This window comes from Loxodonta africana, chromosome 12 (assembly GCF_030014295.1).
Source record: "Loxodonta africana isolate mLoxAfr1 chromosome 12, mLoxAfr1.hap2, whole genome shotgun sequence".
NCBI classification, from domain to species: domain Eukaryota; kingdom Metazoa; phylum Chordata; class Mammalia; order Proboscidea; family Elephantidae; genus Loxodonta; species Loxodonta africana.
In genome coordinates this window covers 38,840,508-38,866,754 of record NC_087353.1, presented here as the reverse complement: position 1 = coordinate 38,866,754, position 26,247 = coordinate 38,840,508, and the positions used below count along the sequence as shown (strand labels likewise).

At 45.5% G+C, this 26,247-nt stretch overlaps 1 protein-coding gene across 1 annotated transcript in view; it reads right to left on the bottom strand.

Annotated features, from left to right (window-relative positions):
* The window catches only part of EFR3B (EFR3 homolog B), a 114,127-nt gene extending 88,223 nt beyond the window's left edge, over positions 1–25,904 (bottom strand). The window contains exon 1 of the mRNA XM_064295116.1: positions 25,807–25,904. Coding sequence (XP_064151186.1) covers positions 25,807–25,813 — 7 coding nt within the window. The 5' untranslated portion in view covers positions 25,814–25,904. The remainder of the gene's footprint in view (positions 1–25,806) is intronic.
* Between the last annotated feature and the right edge of the window lie 343 nt (positions 25,905–26,247).

Sequence of the window (26,247 nt, the reverse complement as noted above, 5' to 3'; positions counted from 1 at the left end):
CTTCAGTTCCATTGACCTTTTATGAATAGTTGCAATTTGCTTTTCAAATTGCACATTGAAATACGCTTTAACAGCTTCTCAGCGAGCCTCATGGCAGGGCTGTCTCCTCTGAGCCCCTGGTCCCCTTATCTGTTTCTACCTCACTACTTTCTTCTTTCCTCATCTTTGTTGGGCCAGGGCCTACCCCTGCCAAATGTCTCCCAGTACTGGTTGCTGGATGAATATTTCTCATTTAAAGGATGTTACTTGCTGTTCAAGGAGCCCTGGTGGCACAATGGTTAAGCACTCGGCTGCTAACTGAAAAGTCAGCAGTTTGAACTCGCCAGCAGCTCTGTGGGAGAAAGATGTGGCAGTCTGCTTCTGTAAAGATTACAGCCTTGGATACCCTATGGGGGAAGTTATACTCTGTCTTATAGGGTCACCATGAGTTGGGCTCGACTCAATGGCAAGGAGTTTGGCTTGGCGTTTTGGACCTGCTGTTCGGAGTTCCTGGGGGGAGCAACACTTAATATGCTCAGGTGTTAAACAAACAGTTGGAGGCTCAAGTCCACCTAGAGATGCCTCAGAAGAAAGGCCTGGCAATCTACATGTGAAAAAGCAGCCATTGAAAACCCTATGGAGCACGGTTGTACTCTAACACATCTGGGGTCACGATAAGTTGGAACCTACTTGATGGCAATTGGTTATTATACCAGTGATCATGCAGATGACACAGGACAAGGCATTGCTCTGTCCTTTAATACATAAGGTCACCATGAGTCAGAGCTGACTCGACACATCTAACAACAACAACCTGCTATTTACCACCTTCCTCCTCCATCTCTTATCATATCCCAGCCCAGCCATCACTAACTCTTTAATACTTTTTATTTCCTGCTTAGGGGGAAAGAATCTTTGGACAAGAGGCACTGTGACCGCCAGAAGCAGGCAATGGCTTCCCTTCCAACATATTTCTTCTTTGTACTTTAATTTGCTCTGGCTTCTCTGCCAATCCCGAGGCCTGAATTTCCTCTGCCTTATTTTAAACAGTAACTCTGATGCAAGACTGTGCAGAGTTTTTGTTTTATTCATTGCTCAACACCTCATGTTCAACTGCTAGCAAATATGTGACCCTTTAAACCCAGTTGAGCCCTGGTGGCGCAGTGGTTAAGAGCTGGGGCTACTAACCAAAAGGCTGGCAGTTCAAATCCACCAGCCAGCTCCTTGGGAACCCTATGGGGCAGTTCTACTATGTCCTTTGGGGTAGCTATGAGTTTTTTTTTTTTTTTTATGAGTTGGAATCGACTCGACGGCAATGGTTTTTTGGGTTTTCAACCCAGTTACCTTATACTTAGCTGCTATTCTTGTGCCCCAAGATGAGAGTGATAAGGGTAGTTTGAGAAATTTAACTAAAAACGAGGCACTGAGCCTCTCAGATTTTTCTAAGGCTGCTTTTATTTAAGATGGCTCACAGATAAAGGCTATCTGTGTCTGTTATCTTCAGGTTGTTATTCATGTCTCAGTATTTTCAGAGCCCATCACAGCCTGCTTCGTAAAATCTAGGTTTTCTGAGCACGGGGAGTAGAAACAGAGATCAGAGTGGAACACGGCTGCCAGCTTCTGACAAAAAACTCACGGCTCCACAGCACGCCCAGGACACAGGCCAGCACTGCCTGCCATCCTGACCCTGCCTCGCAGGTCCCAAGCCTGTGGGGCCAGGAGAACCAGAAGTGGAGAACTGGGGGTGGAATGTGGATATATTTCCTCCTCTTGGTTCAGAAATTCCATTTTTCAGTACCTGCAGCTGCTCATCTGCACAGGGAAGCAGGTAAAAGATGGATTTGGTGGTTTTGCTTGAAAACGACCTAAATGTTCATTAATAGGGGACGGGCTAAATAAACAAGGGGACATCTGTGCAAGAGACTGCACACAGCAGCTGGACAGGAGTGAAGCTGAGCTACGTGCACAGCCCCAGAAAGCTCTCCAAAAGTTGTTGGGGGACATCAAGTCAATCTCGACTCATAGCGACCTCATGTGACAGTAAAACTGCCCCCTAGGGTTTTCCAGCAGGCCATAATCTTTACAGAAACAGATCGCACAGTCTTTCTCCTGCAGAGCTGCTAGATGGGTTCGAACCGCCAACGTTTTGGTTAGCAGCCGAGCGCTTAACCATTGTGCCACCAGGGCTCCTTCACAGTGCTAATTAAAAAGGAGGGAGCAGAACAGGTGGGCATGACTCCAATATGGGCAAAACACACGCAGGCCAAACAAACTTGGCATTTATGGAAATATGTGCGTAAAATATGCTGTAAACGCCGAGAAAGGTCTGTAAGCATAGACAGCACGTTGTTAGCTGTGGTTACCTCCAGGAAGGAGACTGGGGGAAGGTGATGGAGGACTCAGGCTGCGCTGTCCAATATGGCAGCCACTAGTAACTTGTGGTTATTTAATTCTAAATTAAATTAATTTTAAAATTTGGTTCCTCGGGCATACTAGCCGCATTTTGTATGCTCAATAGCCACCACATTGGGCAGCACAGAGAACATTTCCATCATCACGGAAAGTTCTCTTGGACAGCACTTAGAGCTTGGGTTTTTATTTGAATTTTCTTCTCCAACCAAAATGTTTCATGTTATTACTCATTTAATTTAAAATAAACAAATTTTTTAATGTTTCCCTCATTTCTCTTCAGGATAAAACTCACAAAATCGGATGGGAATAATTTTCTGTTCAAAGATTTAAAATCCTAGGATTAAAGAAATATATACACACACAGGGACTGTTTTCTGTACTTGCTCAGCTCTGTTCTTGCAGGAATTTTGATGCAAAGGAGCTGATAAAAGACAGGGAATTTATTTCATGTATTCACCCATGCACACATGCAACACAAACGCAACGTGTACATTAGCTATAGCGGAAGATGAAAAGAAATAGAATCCATAAGTCCTTGCCCTGAGAGTCTATAATCCTCTTGGAGTGAAAGCATAGCCACAAAGCAGCCATAACAAAAGGAAGCACAAGTGTCACTCAAGTCAGAGAACCGGTCTGCTGGGACTTCAGAGCGTGGACATGTCATTTCAGTCCAGTTGCTTCCAGATAGACATAGGCTATAAATAGTGTGTTGGCAAAGAACAGAAGGGCCTTCCAGGCAGTGGGAACAGCATGAGCAAAACTCAGAGGTTGGCCAGTTTGTCTACAGCAGTTTTATTAATTGAAGCTAGAAGTGTTAAGAAGGGGTCCAGATGGTGGAATGCCCTCAAATGCCAGGCCAAGTGGGGAGAATTGTCATTGACACTAAATAACAGCCACTTTCACCTTTTACTGTGCTCTTACTACTTGCAAGGAGTATACTTCCAGTGGATAAAGGGATGGAGCATGACCAGACCCTCTTGGGAGGCCACTAAGTATGTGACCACCCTGCAAAAGGAGCAAGGCAAGGTCCTGAAATAGAAGTGTCCAGCTGGAGGTGTGACAAAGTTGGAGGAGTCACACTGAGTTGGTATGTGACATTGCGGAGAGGGGCATACTTTACCTCTAGCCTGCAGTGACATGCTAAGTAGGTAAAAAGGAAGTCAGAAGGGCCACAGAGTCTCATGATCGGTGTCCCTCCTGCCTCTTAGCCAAGTGATGACATTTGGGATCAGAGTAGAGGAGCAGAGATAAAAAAAAAAAAAAGCAGAGATAAGAGGGGCTAAATGCAGGCTAACCTCTGCCTCCCATTCCACCCCCTTTACTCTAAACAGGGTCACTAACAGAGCTGACAGATAAAGGGCAAGTGGAGGAATTCTTTCTAGGGAGACATTTAGAGACAAGTAAATAGCAGAGGGCTGCAGACACAGCCTCCCAGCACAGAAGAAAGGAGGGCTGGCAACAGCCAAGGGGCAGAGATCCATAATCAAGAGGGAGGCACAGACCCAGGGGCACCATGGCAAGGCAGTGGGGCCAGGGTGTAATTTCAAGAAGGAGAAATGGTTAAGAGAGGAAAATCTGTGAGGACTGAGAAGACACAGGATGGGCACCCAGGCTTCCTTTCACTGGTGACCTTTTGGAGAGGTTTTCAGTAGAGCGGAGATATTGGAATTTCAAATGGAAAGGGTTAAGCAGAGAATGACGATTAAGGAAGGAAAGGCGTAATCTTGGCTTTGATTACTGCTGGTTCAAGATGCGTCATAAAATATTACATGAATCATTTATTTAACAAATAAAAAGGGCTACTGCTATGTACACAGCTCTCTGTAAGGTGTTCTGAGCTCTTTAAGGGGCAAACACTGAAATTTATTCATCTCTGAATCTCCACTACTTGGCACCCTGAAGCATTCGATTTTTTTTTAAGTACATGTGAACAACGGGGGATAAGAAGCATTCCAGTAAACGACTCCTGCCCTCAAAGAGCTTGTAGCACAGTAAGTAAAACCTATAACGGAAAAAAAAAAAATACAGTGTTAGAAATTGCATCGGTGATACGGTTTAAATTTGGAGCAAAGAACTGGGAATCAGGACTTGGTATTTACAATGCATTTATGCTTTCCCCATTCCCAAAATATGTCCAATTTCCTATTGTGGTCACCAGGCTGCCTATAAAAAGCAGGGTTACTCACCTCCAGCTTTCCAAATGAACACACAGTATCAAATATAGAAACCGAAGGAAGCTTCATTGTTAGGGAGCCAAAGTGATTGAGTCTAAAAGAGTACCAGTGCTTTAAATATACAGACCAGCTAACAGATGTGAGATTCAGCTTCTTCAAGTCAGTCATTCAAGAGTCCAAATATATAATCAGAGAGTCTGTCGAAGCATGAGTGGCAGTACTGGAACACAGAACAGGCGCCATGCCCAGAGCTGCAAGAACATAAAGCCAGGACCAGGATGGTCGAGGTGCCAAAGGGAAATTTCAGAATCAACACTTTTGAAATGCAAAACAGAATCAGAAGCAAGCGCCAGAATTTTGCTAAACTGCAAAACAAGTACTAGGTTGAGCCCTACTAAAGCTGTAAAGTAAGCAGCCAAGCACGGCCAAGACCCATTTTTAATTAAGCAGTTGTAGCACACATGGGCTTTCTGGGTGTACCTGCACAAGGAAGAAAGTCCCTCAAGCAGATTCTGCTGTTGGAAGAAGCAGAAAGCAGATGGAACGAGAAAGCAGTCAAGGTGACTGGGTATCGGAAAGCAGAAACCCGTTGCCGTCCAGTCAATTCCAACTCAGAGTGACAGAGCAGAACTGCCCCACAGGGTTTCCAAGGAGAAGTTGGTGGACTCCAAAAGCCGACCTTTTGGTTAGCAGCTGAGCTCTTAATCACTGCGCACCAGGGCCCCGTGGAAAGGGACAGCTCCCGATAAAGCTCTAAATGAGGGTGGAGAATCATTCCTTCCAGGCAGATCCTCAGCTTCTAGGGAGGGTGGTTCTATCACTGCTACATTGTCATTAAAAAAACAGCAGTTCCAGGACAGGAACCATTCCCGAAGCCAACTCTTCAGACGTGGATTGGACTGGACAATGGGTTGGAGAGGGATACTGGTGAGGAGTGAGCTTCTTGGATCAGGTGGACACTTGAGACTATGTTGCCATCTCCTGCCTGGAGGGGAGATGAGAGGGTGGAGGGGGTTAGAAGCTGGCGAAAAGGACAGGAAAAGAGAGAGTGGAGGGGGAGAGTAATTGGGAGTGTGTAGCAAGGTGTATATGGGTTTTTGTGTGAGAGACTGACTTGATTTGTAACCTTTCGCTTAAAGCACAATAAAAATTGTTTTAAAAAATTCAGTTAAAAAAAAGAGCAGTTGATGGTAAAATATTTATTTTGACCTCTCCTATTAATATCAACATCAATCAAAAAACAAAACCCCAAAACCAAATCAGTTGCTATCAAGTCAGCTTCGACTCATGCCAACCCCAAGTGTGTCAGAGTAGAATTGTGCTCCATAGGCTTTTCAATGGCTGTGATCTTTCAGAAGTCAGTCACCAGGCCTTTCTTCCAAGGCACCCCTGGGTTTGAACCACCAACCTTTCAGTTAGCATTAACTGTTTAGCCGCTCAGGGACTCTAATCAATATCAGCTAATATTTACGAAGCTCCCACGATGCGCCAGGACTGTTAAGAGCTCTGAGTGCATTCTTTTATGTAATCCTTCCAACAAAATTGAGATGAGGTTTATTCTCCCCATTTTACAGATGAGGAAAATGAGGTTTGGGCAATTAGGTAATTTTTCCAAGGTCACATAACTGCTAAGTGGGGTAGCTAGGATTCAAGCCCAGGTCTATGAGACTGCAGAGTCTTCACGCTTAACCTCTGGCCTGCAAAGGAGACCCCAACATTAATTCACTAAATGTGTTATTAGGAAAAAAAAATCCATTTTTAGCCAGGGAGATACAGGTCTTTGCACAGAGATGCCACAAACTGGTCCGTTATCAAGAAACAGGTGAATAATAAGGCCAGTAAACCCTATGCATTCTTTGGAGAACAGCATCACTGTGGGCTATGAGATCACAAAAGCCCCGTGGAAAGAATGGAAAAATCAATCCTTAACACATGCCCAATTCTGACTAGCTGTGTCTGCATTGGTGCCGAGACAACACTGGAGGCCAAAGTGGGCTCTGATGTTTAATGGCCCATGAGAGCCAGTGATGTCAGCGTCACTGCTCGAAAAGCAGGTCTCCATCTCAGCATGCCACCCAGATGGCCCCTGCTTTATGGACATTCTGCCTGCTGCTCTGCAGTACCACCAGCCTCCCAGCCTAGACTTCCTGGGTCAGTTTCCTCTTCGCTGCTCAGCATATGAGATGCCTTGTAGCAAGTGCCCCTGACCAGCCGCTTTCAATGGGTGCTTTCACAGGGGTGCTGGGGCCCATGGTTGGTGGCGGTAAGATCCCTGGTGCGGGCTGGCACAGCACCTTGGCTGTCTGTAGCATGCCATCTGCCAGCACTGCAAAACAGCCCTGGGATTGTGTGCACACATTCTTTCCTCTTTTCCTGTGTTTCGTACTATTTTATAGGGATATAATTAACATACAATAAGATGCACAGGTCTTCAGTATTCAGTTCCTTGAGTTCTGGCAAGTGTTTATACATTTGTGTAACTAGCACCCAAACAAGAGGTAGAGCATTCTCAATCCCCTCAGAAAGTTCCATTGGGCCCCTGTCCCATCAATCCCTCCACCCAATCACTATCTGATTTCTATTGTCATAGATTTCTATTTGCACATGTTCTTAGATAATCATTTCTAAAACGTAATTAGATTTTTAGATAACTACTCCCAAAGCTTTTGATGATGAAAAAACACTTTTAATTACACTTATGTTCTGCCATTAAACTACGTGCTCACCAGAAAATGTGAAAAATACAAGCTATTAAAAAAAGAAAGAAAATTAAAATCGTCTGTGATCCTACCACCCAGAAATAACCAGTGTTAAGTTGATGTTCTAGTAGGAGCCCTGGTGGCACACACAGTTAAGCACTTGGCTGCTAACAAAAAGGTTGGCAGTTCAAACCCACCCAGCGTCTCTGCGGGAGAAAGACTTGGGGATCTGGTTCCATTAAGATTACATACAGCCTAGAAAACCCTGTGAGGCAGTTCTACTCTGTCACATGGGGTCGCTATGAGTCAAAATTCAGACTGCTCTGACAGAGATCACAATAGAGGGTTCCAGACAGAGCAGGAGGAAAATGTAGAACAAAATTCAAATTCACAAAAAAAGACCAGACTTACTGGTCTCACAGAAACTGGATCAACCTCCGAAACTATGGCTCCTGGACACTGGCTAACTCAGAACTGAAGCCACTCCGAAAGTCCACCTTTCAGCCAAACATTCGACAAGCCTTTAAAACAAACTATGACACACGTGAGGAACGTGCTTCTTAGTTCATTCAAATATAAGAGACCTAATGAGGAACACGGAAACCCTGGTGGCTTGTGGTTCAGTGCTACGGCTGCTAACCATGCAGGTTGGCAGTTCAAATCTACCAGGCGCTCCTTGGAAACTCTATGGGGCAGTTCTACTCTGTCCTATAGGGTCACTGTGAGTCAGAATCAACTTGATGGTAACAAGTTTGGTTTTTTTGCTTAATGGGCAACACCTACCCAAAAGCACAGATGAGAAGGCAGGAAGGGACAGAAAAACTGGACGAATGGACACGGGGAACCCATGATGGAAGGGGAAGAGTGCTGACACATTGCGGGGGGCTGCAACCAATGTCACAAAACAACTTGTGTATAAATTTTTGAATAAGAAACTAATTTGCGCTGTAAACTTTCACCTAAAATACAATTTAGAAAAAAGAAAACTCAATGGGCAGTTCTACTCTGTCACATGGGGTGGCAAAAAAAAAGGACTCAATGCCACCTAATAATGACGTTCTAGTGTGTCTCTCAGGTCCAGTTCACGTGCATTGATTATAAGCTGGCTCCCTGGCATGGCATTAGCTTTTTTTAAATAAATAAATACAGCTCGTTGCCACTCACTTCAGAGCAAGCGTCTAGAGTTCCCTGTGTGAGAGGCAGCTGAATAAAAAAGGCAACCGGCATGTCCGTGAATGGATGAACGGATAAGGAAAGTGTAGTACACACATACAATGGACTACTACTCAGCCATAAAGAGAAATGAAGCCCTGATATGCCACTACATGCTTGAACCTAGAAAACATTATGGTGAGCAAAGTAAGTCAGTCACAAAAGGACGAATACTCTACGATCTCACAAGCAAATGCATAGAAACCAAAGTGATTACCAGGGGTGGGAGGGAGGGGGCATAGGGGAAGTTTTTGCTTAGGGAGCATTGAGTTTACATTAATGGTGATGGAATAATTTGGAAAAGGACAGTGACAAAGGTTGCAAAACATGAAGGATGGGATCAATGGCACTGAATTGTACGTGTGGAATTATTGAATTCGTGCCGGTTTCGTTGTGTATATTTTCACCATAGTTAAAAAAATCAATCCAGAATCCAGAAAGCTGGCTCTTGTGACTCATTAGGGGCTCACATCTGAATGCACTGTTTGTTTTCTTCTGTGGAACAGAGCTGTTCTAACGAGCAGTCATATGGACCATACCTGAGTTTCACTGCTCAGAAGATCATAGCCACCTCCTTGAGATGGGCCCCTCAAAGTGAATAAAGGCCTTTCCATGAATTCTGAGCTTCCCTGATACACCTTCCAAATGTGGTAATCATCCCTCGCCACTTTCACAAAATGCAGTGACATTTTTATATAAATGAAATTAATTAAATATATTAAATAAGTTTATTAATATAACTTAATATAAATTCTCTTGCTTTAAAAAATGGCACTTTAATGGCATACTTAACCTGAGTTAGAGGAATTTTCCAGATCCAAGGAATAAGATGACGCCAGTTTCTAGCGCTCCTTTTGTATACATCCAAACAACCTGTGACTGACGCCAGGTCATCACCCTGGCCTGATCTGCACCATTGAAGTGTCTGATCAACTCTGATAATGGTGTTTTAAATAAGAGTCCATGTGGAATTGAAGAGGATTGTGTTGGAATAAAAAAGACCTGATTCTTTTCTTAGCTCTGCCACTTAATGAGCTGGGTGACCTTGGACAATGCGTTTAACTTCTCTGGACCTTATTTCTGTATCTGAAAATGGGGAGAGGAAATGGGGAAAGGAACACATCCCTGTAGGATTTTTGTGAGACTTGATGTACATACAGCAAGCATCGTATGCCCTGGTACTTGGAAGACATGTGGCTCTTATCCACCCCAACCCCAGCACGCCTATCTGCGTGCGTCAGCCCATTTGCAGGACCCCATGACTGGCATGTTTGAAGTAACAAAGATATCACTATCCCTGTCTTAGCAATGAGGAAACGGATACACAGGCAGGTTACGTAAAGAGATCACAGCGCCTAAATTACCACTAGCCCCTGCTGCCTCAGCCACAGGGACGGGCCAATCGCCCCACCCATCTCAGACTGTAGGAACTGGGAAACCTTTAAAGGCCATCCAGGGTGGCTCCCTTCCTATGGACGGTGAAACTAAAGCTGAGGGCTGGAGAATCTTGCCCACCACAGCACCAGAGCCTGAGTCAACCCTGATGGGCGACTCTCCAGTCCACAGGGTCTGGGGAGCAGAAGGAAAGCGCTGTGCACCAGCCAGCACCACCCACTCCTCACCTCAACACTCAGTCCTTTTCTCCTCCAGTGGTGTTGTCTAGGGGAAAAAAGGACATTCCTGGTAGTGCCGGGGAATCTCTTTGGGTTGTGGCTAAACTTTTCTAGAGAGTCAGACCTGTTTGCCATATTTACCAGCTACCAAAACCCTGGGACACTATGAGTTGGAATCAACTCGATGGCAACAGGTTTGGTTTTTCGGTAGGTCCTTGTTGGTGCAAGTGGTTTTCTATTGGCTGCTAACCTAAAGGCTGGCAGTTCAAACCCATCCAGCAGTGCCATAGAAGAAAGGGCTGGCAATCTGCTTCCATAAAGATTACAGCCAAGAAAACCCAATGGAGCGGTTCTACTCTGTAACACGTGGGGTCACCATGAGTTGAAATTGACTTGATAACAACATGTACCAGCTGCTAGGCCCAGATCTGCTAATAGGCACTTTTAGGAGTTTGATGGAAACAATGGGAAGACCCTGATGCTTTTTCCTTCTTCTACTTTGTGTTATACATGACCTGCAGCAAAGATCAGCACACCTGTTCACTGCAACTCTGAGAATCAATGCAGCACCAGCCTGCTTAGTAGTTTACCCAGGACACTGCAGCCAGGTACTTCTAAGCAACGAGAAACAGACACAGCATTGCCTTTGCCACAAAGGGCCTTTTCATTGTTCTTGTTTTGTGAAGGAATAAGGCACAAATAATATGAGTGGAAATCAAAATAAAGCTTTACCCATAATTATACCACTAAATGACCTTCCTATTTTGAAGGAAAGGATTGTGCCATTTATTGTGAGCTCTGCAAACCAAGGAGGAAATATGTGAGAATGTCTCCCTAACTGCCTTACCCCTCTCAACCGGAAGGCCAAGCGGCTGGCTCTCATGACTGACATCATTAGTGTCTGGAGCAGGTCAAATGGTAATATTCTGGTATGTTCTTTATTCTATACAGAATCATGGTGAATGTGGGAAGGCATATTAAAGAGATGAAATATTGTTGCTGTCACTGCAGGATTCTCTCTGACCTTAGAGAGACCCCCAGGCCCTCACTGGTACCCTGGAAATATTCCCTGGTGGCGCAGTGGCTAAATGCTCAGCTGCTAACTGAAAGGTTGGTGGTTAGAACCCATCAGCAGCTGTGTGGGAGAAAAGACCTGGCGATCTGCTCCCATAAAGATAAGAGCCTAGAAAACCCTATGGGGCAGTTCTACTCTGTCCTCTAAGGTCGCTATAAGTCGGAATTGACTCCGTGACACCTAAGGACAACAACAATATGTATGTATTTTTATTTATGGATGTATGTATTTGCATAAATACATACATATTGATTTATGTGTGCATGAATGATGTATATAATTACTTTATAGTTCAATGCAAACATTTGAGCTACTACATACTAAATATTTCAGCTAGATGTTAGGCAAAACAAAGATGATTGATACAGAGGTTGTGTCCTCAAGATGTTCGCAGATCTAGTGTGTAAAGAAATACACACCACACAGCGAGCTATGACAGCGTGACAGGTTCAAAAATAACAGCAAAGGATAAGAAAGAGTGGGGGCAGGAAGAAGGCTTGGTGGGAGGCTGCAGAACTCTGGATTTTTCAGCATCCATCCCACAGGCTCCTGCTCTAGAAGAGGGATGCCCCTCTTGCATGGTAGTGAGAAGCTCAAGATGCTGGAACTGTACCCCTTCATTACACGTAGCTCCCTTTCTAAGACACACCTTCAGACAAGGCCATTGTAATTTAGGGATTACTCTTCACATGCTTTATAAATGTTATTTCAATTATTATCTACATAAAAAGAAAGTGGGGATATGGAGAGAAATCTTTCTGAACAGTTATGAGGATGGCTGGAGCTCTGCAAAGATAAGAATCTAAGACTCCTGGCTCCTGGATGCTTGAATTTATCTAGGTCGTTCTATAGAGTAATGAGAAGTTAGTAATGAGAAGTTAGTTATAGGAACCCAGAAATCCTAATTCTCAGATGATAGTCAGACGGCTCTGTTTGGCTAAAGGACACGCTTTAGGGCACTGATCCATAGGGTACCTGAGAAGGGTTTCCCATAATTCGTGTCCTAGATGTAAAGTCACAACCAAACTATTTAATATCTACTGAAATACTCAGTTCAGAATTCTTCACTTGTTAGTTCGCTGTTGAAGTTTGTAGTTTGGCGTTCGGCACCTGTAATTGCCATCAGTGTTTTAACCTCACATAAAGGTCCTTGAATGCTGCTTAGGAGGCAATGTGGTGAACAGACCTGCACTGGCTGCATGGCCCCGGGCAAGTAATTTAACAATGAATCTGCAGTCCTCTGCTCTACCACAGAAATAATGACATCCACATCCAAAGGGCTGTTCTGAATTAAGTGAAATAATGAATAGATGGATTGACAGAGTGGCTGCAACAACAGGCTGAAACATAACAACAATTGTGAGGATGGCACAGGACTGGGCAGTGTTTCGTTCTGTTGTACATGGGGTCAGAACTGACTCGATGGCACCTAACGACAACAACAATGACAATGAATAGAATGGCATGGACTAAACATTGCTAAATTTTAGTAACGAATACAAATTTAGAACAGAGTAAGGATTTTTTTTTTTTTTTTTTTAAGGATTTAGATAAAGATGTCACCTTCTGTCCTCTTTGTGGTCTAAGAGATTTTTCATGTCTTCTGGGGCAGTGATTAGAGGGACCACGGTGGTGGAACCCTGACCTGCGGAGGTCCTCCAGGAGACAAGGACATGCTCATCATCTCCTAGCAGGGGCCATCTGGTGGGCAAACATCACCGAAGCAGGCATCCAGCTCAGCAATACTGCAGCGACCCTCCGTTTTTACATTCTTACTACCAGGCCCTCTGTCTAGGGATTTTAAAAAACCCATTCCAAATATGACATACCCAACCTTGTACACAGAGATTGGCATTGTTCCTGGAAGGGGTGTGGCTATGCTCCAGAAACATCCGTAAGTGCTGCAAGGATGGTAATAATATCACCTTTCATAGGTACACTACTCTGCAATGTAAGTACATGGAAACAGACATTATCTCATTTGGCCCCCTGACTACACCTTCATGAGCAAGGTAATTATCCTCATTTTGCAGGAGAGAGGATGAACTCAGAGAACTCACTTGTCCAGGGTGCTATGGCTAGAAAGTGGCCATCTGGGACTTGAACCACTGTCTCTCTCCCTTGATTCAAGGCTGACCCATACACCACACGGCTTTGCTGTATAAACCTGAGAGATCTGGTCAGGATTGGGGCCTGCGCCACACAGCCCAGTCCTAACCCCATCTTAGAGGCAGTGATTGCAGCTTCCAGACTGCCTGGGCTTGAAGAGGTAGGAGGGGAAATTTAATTCACAGTCCAACACGCAGAAAAGGAGACGCCCCAATTAGAGAAGGTCTCCCACCCCCACCCCCAGACAGCCTGTCTCTGTTCCCCTCCAGGCCAAGCCCTGGCCAGGGAACATGTTTTAAGAACACTGCAAATCCAGGCATGCGTGTGGTCCAGTCTTGGTGGTGACGAATCCATCCTTATTTGTCTGTCTGTCTCTCTGATATGCATGCCCACAGCTTCCTTGCTTTCATGCCATCATGGAGTCTTGTAGTGTCATCCCTCCTCACCAACCTGCTTTCCTGGCTGCTCTCTAACTTTACCTATCCCCATTTAGGGGTCCAGAAGGCTCTTTCAGAGGAACCCTGGTGGTGCAGTGGTTAAAGCACTTGGCTGCTAACCAAAAGGTCTGCGGTTCAAATCCACCAGCCGCCCCACAGGAGAAAGATGTGGCAGTCTGCTTTCGTGAAGATTTACAGCCTTGGAAACCCAGTGGGGCAGTTCTACTCTGTCTTACAGGGTTGCCGTAAGTTGGAATCGACTGGACAGTAACGTGTTTGTTTTTTTTTAAGGCTCTTTCTAGAGCCATCTGTCTCTCTAAGATAGCAAAATAGTGATAAGGGAGGTGGGAAAGTTGCCAAGAGGCAGAGGCTGCGACCAGAATTGAGAGCTCCCAGCATCATTGTCGGCTGGCCTGGGCCCAAAGAGTGGGCATTACCCCTCTCAGCAGTTCATGCCCGGAGCTGCTCTTCCAGAATTAACATATGCGAGTCTGTGAAGTGCACTGTGCTCTCCAGGGGAGAGGCCCGGATTCTCTGGGCTATGTAGAGTATTCAGGGGCGGTGATAGGGGGTTGAGAGCACACTCTGGAGCTGGACCGTCTGGGTTCAAATCCAAGTACAGCCATGGGCAAGTTTCTAAACCTCTGCATGCTTCAGTTTTCTCATTTCTAAAATGGAAATAATAATAAGTCCTAAATCACAGGGTTTTATGGAGAATAAATCAGCTCATACATTAAAAATGCTTAGAATACTGATTGGCACATAGGTTAAAAAAAAAAAAAAAGTTGCCATCGAGTTGATTCCGACTCATGGCAACACCATGTGTGTCAGAGTAGAACTGCTCCATAGGGTTTTCAAGGCTATGACCTTTACAGAATGCCAAGTCTTACCTTCCAAGGCGATTCTGGGTGGGTTTAAACCTCTAAACTTTTGGCTAGCAGTTGAGTACGTATCCATTTGCGAAACCTAGGGACTCCCTTGACATATAGTACCGAAAAAACCAAACCTGTTGCCGTCGAGTACCAATAAATAGAAGCTATAAAAATAGTGGAGCCTTGGTGACTTAGCTGTGAAGCGCTCGGCTGCTAACCCAAAGGTTGGCAGTTTGAATCCACCAGCCCCTCCCTGAAAACCCTATGGGGCAGTTCTACTCTGTCCTATAGGGCTGCTAGGAGTTGGAATCAACTCGATGGCAACGGGTATAATAATAGTCATTGTATTGTTATTCAGAACACATTTAAAGCTGAAATATGTAGTTACAAAGAAGTCAATAAAAAGGACGACATCTAGTTCAGAGTTCATTCATTCAACAAGGTTTTTGAGCATTACTCTGTGCCAGGCATGTTCTATGCCCTAGACATACAACAGAGAACAAGAGAAATGAGTTCACCGCTTTCATAGAGCTTACAGTCTAGTGGGGGAAACAAACAAGAGAAATATTCCAAATCCCAAAACCAAACCGGTTGCCGTCGAGTTGATTCTGACTCATAGGGACCCTGAATTAAAATAAATCAAACCAAAACAAACCCATTGCCATCAAGTCCATTCTGACTGATATCAACCCTACAGTACAGAGGAGAACTGCCCTACAGAGTTTCCAAGGCTGTAAATTTTTACAGAAGCAGACTGCCACATCTTTTCCTGATGAGCGGCTTGTGGGTTTGAACTGCAGGAGCCCTGGTGGTGCGGTACTTAAGTACTCAGCTACTAACCAAAAGGTTGGCAGTTTTCAATGGCTGATTTTTTTTGGAAGTAGGTCACCAGGCCTTTCTTCTGAGGCATATCTAGGTGTTCTTCCTAACCTTTCAGCTAGCAGTCGAGCATGTTAACTGTTGGCATCACCCAGAAACTCCCATTATGTACCATGGGAATGTTTAAAAAAAAAAAAAAAAAAACTCCCAATTCACCTTATCCCTCCCTTCCCCCTGTTAACAGGCACTTCCATTGCACCGGCACAGTTGTAACCCAAGGCCCAGAGCTTTCTCACTCCTTAGGCTACCACCTGTGGCTACCGCATCGTCTCCTCTGCTTCTCTTCATGTCATCACTCCCCCCACCCCATTCTGCAAGGTGCCCAGCTCCATTTCTAAAACATCAATTGAGCAAATCAGTCCTTTGATAGTTCAAAACCTTCCTGCTGCTCACAGGGTCAAGTCAGAACTCCCTCTCCTGACATATCTCCTCAACCATCACAAAAGACCTAAACTCTGCCCTAACCCAGTCAGCTTCCCTAACTCTCCCTGGACCAGCCTTCTCTTCCCCACCTCCATGCGCTAATGCACACTGAAGCCTCTACGCCTCCCCAACCCCTTCTCCCTGCCCCACTCCCTCTACCCCTCAGAGCCCAGCACAAATGCCTGCTCTCCTCAGAGGCCCTCCCACATGGCTCCACCCTGCAGTGGTCGCTCCCACTTTGAGATAAAGCTTACTGATCATTTGATGAGTAATTCCATTCCACCTTGGAAAACTGTAATTTTACTGAACTTTGTATCACTTCATTTTTTCCATGTTTTATGACTTGTTTGCCCACTAAAATTACAATCTTCTTCTTCTTGGACTTTCCTGTGTTTTTGTACCCTGCCCCCCCATGCCCTATGTAGTATCATACATAGCCGGTACTCCACAAATACTAGCTGGTCTATGTCTATTTCCCTACAAAACCCACAGCATAAAGCAAATGACAGGCAAATAGTTAATATTCTCAAAACACAATTCACTAAAATACAACTTGTTAAAAAAAACAAGAGAAATGTTTAACTTCACTATTGATAAGGAATACAAGTGAAAAAAAAGAATTCAAGTGGAATTGATAAAACTTTTCTATTGAATTAGCAAAGATTAGGGAAAAAACTCAGTATTTCATGTTTTTCAGAGTTTGGGGAGGAAGGCCCTCTGCTAACTGCTGGTAGAAGCGTAAATGATACAGATTGAAAGCAATTTCACAATTTGCCATTGAGTCAAGTCAATTCTGATTCATAGCGACCCTATAGGACAGAGTAGAACTGCCCCATAGTGTTTCCAAGGAGCACCTGGTAGATTTGAATGCCAAACTTTTGGTTAGCAGCCAAATTCTTAACCACTATGCCACCAGAGCTTCCTATTTCACAATAGGTATGTGAAATTAATTACTTTCGTAACTCTTGTAACTCCCACCCAGATGATTGGGCAGGATTGTATGACAGGGTAATTGTGGCCCACCAAGAGAGCTGGTCAGTCTTGCTTTAAAAGAGAGCCAATTCCAGAGCAGAGAGAAGAGCCCACCACTACCAAGGAAGGAGAGACCTGGCAGCAGGAGATGGTGCAGTGGGCTTCCCCGCTGAAGAGGAGAGAAAGCTGAGTGCCTTTGGGCAGAGACTGAGGGCCAACAAAAGGTGTGCTTGTGAACACAGATGAGAAGAGGCTGTGCTGATGGAAGAACTATATCCTGAGTGTTCCTGAGTCTGAATTGTATAAACCCCATAATTGTGAGTATGGTCTGTGAGTTCTGTGTGGCCATTGCAATGAATTATTGAACCTAGTAGAGAAGTAGAGAGTGCTGTGTGAGGGACAACAGTTAGTGCCAGAATTGGAGAAGTTGGCAGAAAGAGGAGGTTTGTCTAGCCTCCACCTCAAGGGAGTCAGCCTTGCACTCTTGATCTTGGTTCTCCATTGTTCTTGTGGAGTTGGAGGAGGTCAGACATGGCCCCAAGCTATTTTTACAAGATAACAGTTCTTAAAAATGTTTATACACCTTGACCAAACCATTTGGATGGCTATATCTGAGGGAAATATTCTGAAGTTCAGAGAAAGCTTTGGGCACCAAGTACTCTCCTGAGGGTTATAATGTTGAATATGTACATGTTGTTGTTATTAGGTACCATCAAGTCCGTTCTGACTCATAGCAACCCCATGTACAACAGAATGAAACACTGTCTGGTTCTGCGCCATCTCCACAATTGTTGTTATACTTGAGCCCATTGCTGCAGCCACTGTGTCAATTCATCTCACTGAGGGCCTTCCTCTTTTTCGCTGACCCTCTACTTTACCAAGCATGATGTCCTTCTCCAGGGACTGGTCCCCCTGATAACATGGCCAAAGTATGTGAGACGAAGTCTTGCCATCCTTGCTTCTAATAAGAATTCTGGCTATACTTCTTCCAAGACAGATTTGTTCGCTCTTCTGGCAGTTCGTGGTTTATTCAATATTCTTTGCCAACACCATAATTCAAAGACATAAATTCTTCTTCAGTCTTCCTTATTCATTGTCCAGCTTTCACATGCATATGAAGCAACTGAAAACACCATGGCTTAGGTCAGGCACGAGTTAGTCCTTCAAGTGATATCTTTGTTTTTAACACTTTAAAGAGATGTTTTGTGGCAGATTTGCCCAATGCAATGCATCCTTTGATTTCTTGGCTGCTGCTTTCATGGGTGTTGCTTGTGGATCCAAGTAAAATGAAATCCTTGACAACTTCAATTTTTTCTCCATTTATCTTGTTGTTGCTTATTGGTCCAGTTGTGAGGATTTTTGTTTTCTTCATGTTGAGGTATAATCCATATTGGGGGCCGTAGTCTTTGATCTTCACCAGTAAGTCCTTCAAGTCTTCTTCACTTTCAGCAAGCCAAGTTGTGTCATCTGCATATTGCAGATTGTAAATGAGTCCCTCTAATCCCGATGCTGCGATCTTCTTCATATAGTCCAGCATCTCGAATTATTTTCTCAGCACACAGACTGAATAAGTATGGTGAAAGGATGCAACCCTGACACACACCTTTCTTGATTTTAAACCACCCAGTATCCCCTTTTTTGGTTTTTGGTAGTATCCCCTTGTTTTGTTTGAATGACTGCCTCCTGGTCTATATGTACACGTTTGGCACGGATGCACTTAAGTGTTCTGGAATACTCATTCTTTGCAATGTTATCCATAATTTGTTATGATCCACGAGGTTGAATGCCTTTACATAGTCAATAAAACACAGGTAAACATCCTTCTGGTATTCTCTGCTTTCAGCCATGATCCATCTGACATCAGCAACGATATCCCTGGTTCCACATCCTCTTCTGAATCCAGCTTGAGTTTCTGGCAATTCTCTGTAGATACACTGCTGCCATCGTTTTTGAACTACCTTCAGCAAAAATTTACTTTTGATATTAATGCTATTGCTGAATAATTTCTGCATTCTGTTGGATCACTTTTCTTTGGAATGGGTACAAATATGGAACTCTTCCAGTCAGTTGGCCAGGCAACTGTCTTCCAAGTTTCTTGGGATAGATGAGTGACCACTTCAAGCACTGCATCTGTGTGCTGAAACTTCTCTATTGGTATTCTGTCAGCTCCTGGAGCCTTGTTTTTCGCCAATCCCTTCAGCATAGGTTGGACCTCTTCCTTCAGTACCATCGGTTCTTGATCATATGCTACCTCCTGAAATGGTTGAATGTCAAGCAATTCTTTTTGGTACAGTGACTCTCTGTATTTCTTCCACGTTTTTTGATGCTTCCTGTGTCATTTAATATTTTCCCCAATAGAATCCTTCAAAATTGCAACTCAAAGCTTGTTTTTCTTCAACCCTTTCAGCTTGAGAAATGCTGAGTGTATTCTTCCCTTTTGATTTTCTAGCTCCAAGTCTTCGCACATTTCATTATAATACTTTATCTTCTCGAACTGCCCTTAGAAATCTTCCATTCAGCTCTTGTTACTTCATCGTTTCTTTCTTTCTGTTTAGCTACTCTACGTTCAAGAGCAAGTTTCAGAGTCTCTTCTGACACCCATTTTGGTCTTTTCTTTCTTTCCTGTTTTTTAATAACCTCTTGCTTTCTTCATGTATGATGTCCTTGATGTCATTCCACAACTCATCTAGTCTTTGGTCATTAGTATTCAGTGCATCAAATCTATTCTTGAAATGATCTCTAAATTCAGGTGGCATATACTCAAGGTTGTACTTTGGCTCTCGTGGACTTGTTATAATTTTCTTCAACTTGAACTTACATATGAGGAATTGATGATCTGTTCCACAGTTGACCCCTGGCCTTGTTCTGACTGATGATACAGAGCTTCTCCATTGTCTCTTTCCACAGATACAGTCAATTTGATTCTTGTGTATTCCATTTGGCGAGCCACTATTTTTGTTGTTAAAAAAAAAAAACTTATTTGCAATGAAGAAGTCATTGGTTTGGCCAGATTCTATCATGTGATCTCTGGTGTTGTTTCTATCACCAATATTTTCCAGCTACCATTCCTTCTTCTTTGTTTCCAACTTTCACGTTCCAATTGCTAGTAATTATCAATGCATCTTGACTGCATGTTTGATCAATTTCAGACTGCAGAAGTTGGTAAAAATCTGCAATTTCTTCATCTTTAGCATTCATGGTTGGTGCATAAATTTGAATAATAGATATATTAACTGATCTTCCTTGTAGGCGTATGGATATTATCCTATCACTGACAGCATTGTACTTCAGGATAGATCTTGAAATGTTCTTTTTGACGATGAACGCAACACCATTCCTCTTTAATTTGTCACTCCCGGCATAGTAGACCGTGTGATTGTCTGATTAAAAATGGCCAATACCAGTCCATTTCAGCTCACTAATGCCTAGGATATCGATCTTTATGGGTTCCATGTCATTTTTGACACCTTCCAATTTTCGTAGATTAATATTTCATACATTCTACATTCCTATTATTACTGGATGTTTTAGCTGTTTCTTCTCATCTTGAGTTGTGCCACATCAGCAAATGAAGGTTCTAAAAGCTTGATTCCATCCCATCATTAAGGGCGACTCTGCCTTGGAGAGGCAGCTCTTCCCTAGTCATCTTTTGAGTGCCTTTCAACTGGAGAGGCTCATCTTTCAGCACTCTCTCAGACAGTGTCCAGAATATGTGCATACAATAAGGAACTATACATCCATTCAGTGGACTGTTATTTTTAAAGAATTTTTACTAACCTGGGGAAACGCTTATATCCTAATGCTAAGTAGAAAAAATAGAACACAAAATTATGTAAAATGAATAATTCTCGCCATACATTTTTTTTTTTAAACAAGTGCGTGAAAGGAAAGATAATCACACATTAAAAGTATATATACTTCTTTATATTTTACTATATTTTCCAAATTGTTTAGAAGGATGGATAACTACTTGGGAAAAAAGATTTTAAAAATTTAGATTTTCCTTTCATTTGATACAAGGAACAGTAGCACAAGTATGGTTTATGAGACATAAGTTTTTATTTGTGCAGTTTTACTTTTGCTTTTTCTTTTTTTTTTTTAATTCAGAAACAGAGAGGAAAGAAATGGTTGAAGAAAAGGAAGGTGAGCGGCATACCTCACGTACCCTAATTAACCTCTGTGGGGGCGTCGCTGTCATCTCTTTAGAGTAGGAAAGAAAGGCTCAGGTTCCAGGTTACCTGCGCAGGAGGGGCAGAGCCAGCACTCAGAGCCTGGCTGGGGGCTGTCAGGTGCTCCTTCAGCACACCACCTGGGCAAAACAGCGAGGATGGGGAGAAAGAGAAGGGAAAGGGCAAAAGGAGGGGAGCACATAACCATAAGTGGTGATTTACATAACACTATAAAAGGTTGGTTTTAGTTGTTGGGATCATGGATGATTTTTTTCTCCTTCCTCTCTCTTCCAGATTTCCTGTAAAGCGATATTAACTTTTAATTTTTATTTATGTGCGAGAAGAAAACTGCAGCCATTTTGAATTCACTGAGCCAAGAACGGCAAAAGTGAGAAAACAGGCCTGGCTCCCTCCTAAGGGGAATAAAGGGTACGGAGGGCAGGGGGTAAGGGGACAGACCAAACAGCTCTGCCATGCAGGGGCCACAGGTGGCGCCACGGGGCTGCAGAAAATTCAGGATGTGGGGGAGAGGGTGGAGAATGTGTGTGCACATGTGTGCACGCATGTGCATGTGTGCACGCATGTGTGCACATGTGCCATACATGTGCTGGATTGTACGAGTTGCGTTGGTGAGGAGCATCAAGATCTATGGGGACTTCTGCAAAGGTGAGCCTTCAGGCCCTGCAGTTCTTCCACACTAGTCACAACAGTCACACACACCAAGTAGGATGCCCCGTGAAGCATATTTTGAAAAAGTTGTACAACATTGCTATTTTCCCTACGGTCAGCATTCTCAGGCATGAAGAGAGGCATATGCTGAGGATGAGGTAGCACTCAGAGGTGAGGAGGAATCGGAGCAGTGGTTGTTTTAGCAGGACTGGGCACAGACAGCAGTTCTGGGGTGATCCTGTCCCATCGCTCTTCATGGCCGGCAGCCCTCATGCCACCCGCATGTCTCGGGGAGCTCTGCCTCACTTTGGGGCCAGTGGGAGGTCCCTGGCAGGAAAACCTTAGTTACACAATTTTAACAAAAAGAAAAACTAATAGAAATCCAATTTTGCACACAACTCGCCCACAATCTCCCCAGTACAAAGTGCTTTATCTTTCCATGTCCCTTGTCAATCTGTGTAAACAGGTATAAATAAGACTGTGGGAAGTCACCTGTGTCCTTGGGGAGAGTCATTTCCAGAAAGCAGTGACTAGGGATTAGGAATGACTGAGTGGTAAGGAGGCCCAGAACCAATTGTCATCAATTCCAACTCGTGGTAACCCAGTGTGTGTCAGAGTAGAACTGTGCTCCACCAGGGTTTCAATGGCTTATTCTGAGGAGGTGAATCGTCAGGTCTCTCTTCTGAGGTGCCTATGGGTGGACTCCAACTGCCAACCTTTTGGTTAGCAGCCAAGTATGTTAACCATCTGCACCACCCAGGGACTCTGGTAAAGAGGCAGTAGGGGTGAATTTGGTGAAGGGAAAGAGAGACGTGGTTCTGCGGACTGAGCAGCTAGCAAAGTCAAGGAGATATGTGTACTTGTTTAAGCTGCGGGTGGGGTGGTAGCAAACAGACTTGCAGGAGCCAGCAGAGAGGGAGAGAGAAGGGTAAAGGCCCAAGTGGGCCTGAAGGGGGCAGGCTCTTGAGCAATCTGTCTTGCAAGTGCAGACCCTCTCATGACGCACTGTCACATCCATTACCCTGCTCTGATGATCACAACAGACCTGGGTGTCAGATGGGTGTTTCACCGTTTTACACAGAGATATAATTCCAAGAACCAACCCGACTTGCCCAAGGTCACACAGCTGTGGATTGGCACTTGAACTCAGATGGGCTGACCCCAGGGCTAGGATTCTTTCTGTCCTACATAGGAAGGTGCCCTTTAGTAAAGACAAGGGATACTTATTGTCCCACAGACAGAAGGAAGAGATGGCAGAGACTGGGGATACAGGAAAACTGAGTTGTGGAGGCAGAGGTTAGGTGAGAGGGGAAATGAGGGGTGATGAAGAAATCTAATAAGAGCTGGCTAAATGGGAAGACAAGACTACCAAGCAGCTGGGCGGTGGCAACTGGAGTTAGACTACCCAAATTTTTAATGGATCAGGTCAGCAAGGGCAGTGGTTAAAAGACAGCTCTAACTAAAGCTCTCAGGGAACTTTTGGCTCCACACAGGGCCTCACTGCCTATCAGTAAATAAAACCCCTGGGGGCATTTGCCAAAGGTCCCTGGGTGGTGCCAACGGTTTGCACTTGGCTACTAACCAAAAGGTTGGTGGTTTGAAACCACCTAGCACCGCGGAGGATCTGCTTTGAGAAGATTACTGCCAGGAAAACCTTATGGAGCTCAGTTCTACTCTCTAACAAATGGGGTCACCATGAGTTGGAATCAACTTGACAGAAGTAGGTTTGGTATTTTTGGTTTGGCATTTTCCCAGTGTTTCACCCAAGACATGGGAAGGTAATATAAGGGGGGGAAAAAAAAGCATTGAGTCAGGAGACCTCAGTTTTCATTTTGCACTGTTCCATCTAACTGTGACACCTTGGACAAGTCATTTGAAAATGTAGGGGCCAAAAAAGTGCTAAATATAAGAAGTCTATGATTCTACACCTTCCCAACCTCCTTACCTACAATCTTTTGGTTTTTTTAAATCACTCTTTTGACTTCTGAGGAGAGAATGACTACAAGTACCACACGGACGTTTTGTTTCACAAAAGTCAAGAAAATACTAAAATTGAAGCAGACAGGCCCTTCCCTTGGGGAGCGGGCTCCTTCTCATACCTCTTAAGACAAGGCTTTGCACTAAGCAAGACTCAATAATGATCTCCCACCCGACACTGGTGTGACTTTCCTTTTCTCCAGGCAACTGTCCAGAGGATTCCTTCATTATAATCTTTCTATGAATCATTCAGGGGTAAGTACTATTTCTGTTTGCAGCTGGGGAAATAGAAACATTATAAAAGAGAAATGAAAATCTGTGGCGTATCTGAAAATAGCACCCAGATATCTTGACTTCCCAGTTCACCTTTCTGCACTATCCAACACTTCTTTGGACGGGCTCCATACACTACAGGTGGACTGGGACCCCCGACTCTCAGGCAACCCTGGATCCATTATCAAACTGTCTCAGACCAAATGCAGCAGGGTACCTAATTCTGACCCATCCTGATGGAACTTGTCCTAACTCCTTCCCCACTCACTGCAGGTGCCCCTGCAGTCACATGCTCTTGTCAAATGAACTGCAGTTTCAGGCTGCTCACTCTGCAGAAAAGAACAGAGGGAAAAACAGAGAGAGTAAGAAAATATAGCTCTCTCCTGGGAACTCCACAGCCTCCCAGCTTATAAAACACAACTGCCTTGCTCCCTTCCCTCAGAGTCCCCACTGGCCAGCAGCACAGCCTCTGAACCACCCCCAAACCCCTAACTTGGTCCACCCAAGGGCAATGAAACTTGCTGAGGGGACCTGGGGTGTCCTGACCTGAATTGGAAATGCAGATACACAACCAACTGGGGAGGAAAGGAGACTGAATAAAAAAGGCTGGGCCTCTCTTTCTCATAGTGATATCCATGGACGATTGCTGAGCCTTTCCACCATGCTCTCAGCTTTCTCTGCCTCCGGCAAACTTTGTGACTCACAGTCTGTTGTTGGCTCAGTGAGGCAGCTGAGCAGCCTCAGTGCTGGATTAAATTGGGAACCTACTGTTCTCTACTCACTGGCCCCTCAGGGGCCCCCTGAGCCCCTTCCTGGCAGTAGAGGTGGGAGGTGAGCACACCTCTGATTTTTTCCTGGCCCTAGAAGAGCTGCCAGAAGATTTGGGTTCTGAGGCATTTTAGTTGGTTGAGACCATTTCTACCCCTTCACTGCTCAGGGCACCTGGAGGAAGGCTCTGTAAGGCAATGGAAGCTTAGGCTGGTCTGGGTCCCAGTGCTCTCTCTGCTCACTGGAGCTGCTTTGTGGGACCCAACCTGCTCTCTCTTCTTCACACATACTGCCTCCCAAACCAGAGGAATCCCTGGCAAATTATAAAGCAGAACAGTGAATCATGAGGGGCTGGCTAACTGTTGCATCATCAGTTGAAGGGAGAGTTACCGAAGAGAAAAGGGTCAGAGGGCAGCCAGAAGGTGGCCACCCGGAGCTGTGGCGCACCCTCTCAGCAGTTGCTCCTCCCTTCATCACTGCAGAAGGCAATGCTGGAAGTTAGGGAACCCAGGTCCCAGAAGGTGTCAGGCGCAGGTGGAGGGCAAGTCCAACCAGGGGCGGCGTGATGAAGCGGCCAAAACTAGTGCCCTCCCCAGCTCTCTGCAGCACCGCACCACCTCCCACAGCCTCGGAACCGGGCAGCGTGGCGGGCACTGAGCGTCTGCTCTGAAGCCTAGACTGGCTTCCACGCGTGAAACTCCCAAAGCACCAACCGCTTTTGTTAATTCTGCAAATTCTGTCACACCACCAGCTCCATCAACACTTCCTCTCTGCTCAGCTCCAAGACAGACGCGCTTCAGCCGGCACCCAGCCGCGCCCGGCTGCTCAACCCTCCCGCCCTGCGGGCCACCGCCCACCCGCCCCCAGCGCCCGCACACGGCGGCCCCGGAGGATCTCCGAGGACCACACGGTCCCCTTCCCCTCGGCATCTTTGTCTTCTCGGCACAGGCGTGCGCAGAAACCGAGCCCAGCCCGGCACCGGGTCCGCGCCCTCGCCCTTAGCCAGGGCCACGCAGGGGACAATGGTCCCCGTGCGGGAAGTTTGCGGAGCCTGCCCGCCGCGGGCCGGAGCCCGGCGGCCGAGCTCTCCTTACCGTACATCTCAGCTCCAGGGAGGCCGGCGTCGCCGCGTCGCTTGCACCCGGCCCCCGGCGGCGCCGCCTTTCATTCACCGCCAAGGCCGGGGCTGGCGGCCGCCGGGGGAGGGCCGCGCCGGGCAGGGCGCTCAGAGCGAGGGCCGGACCGGGGCACCGGGCGAGCAGCGGCCAGCCCACTCAGCTCCCGAGGCTGAGACTGGCTGCCCGGCCTCCCGGCTCCGGTGTCTGGGCCAGGCTGGGAGGCGAGGGGAGGTGGCTATGCTAATGTGCACCTCCCACCCTCCCCGCTCGGCCACTGCCCCGGCGGCTCCGGTGCCCCCGCCCCTCCTCAGCCAAATCCCCTCCTTCTCCTGCTGCCTCTCCCAAGGCACCAGCGGAGACACCCAAATCCCAAGATGCGCCTTTTCCGAGGCGGTCGCCTCTGGGCCTGGGCAGCAG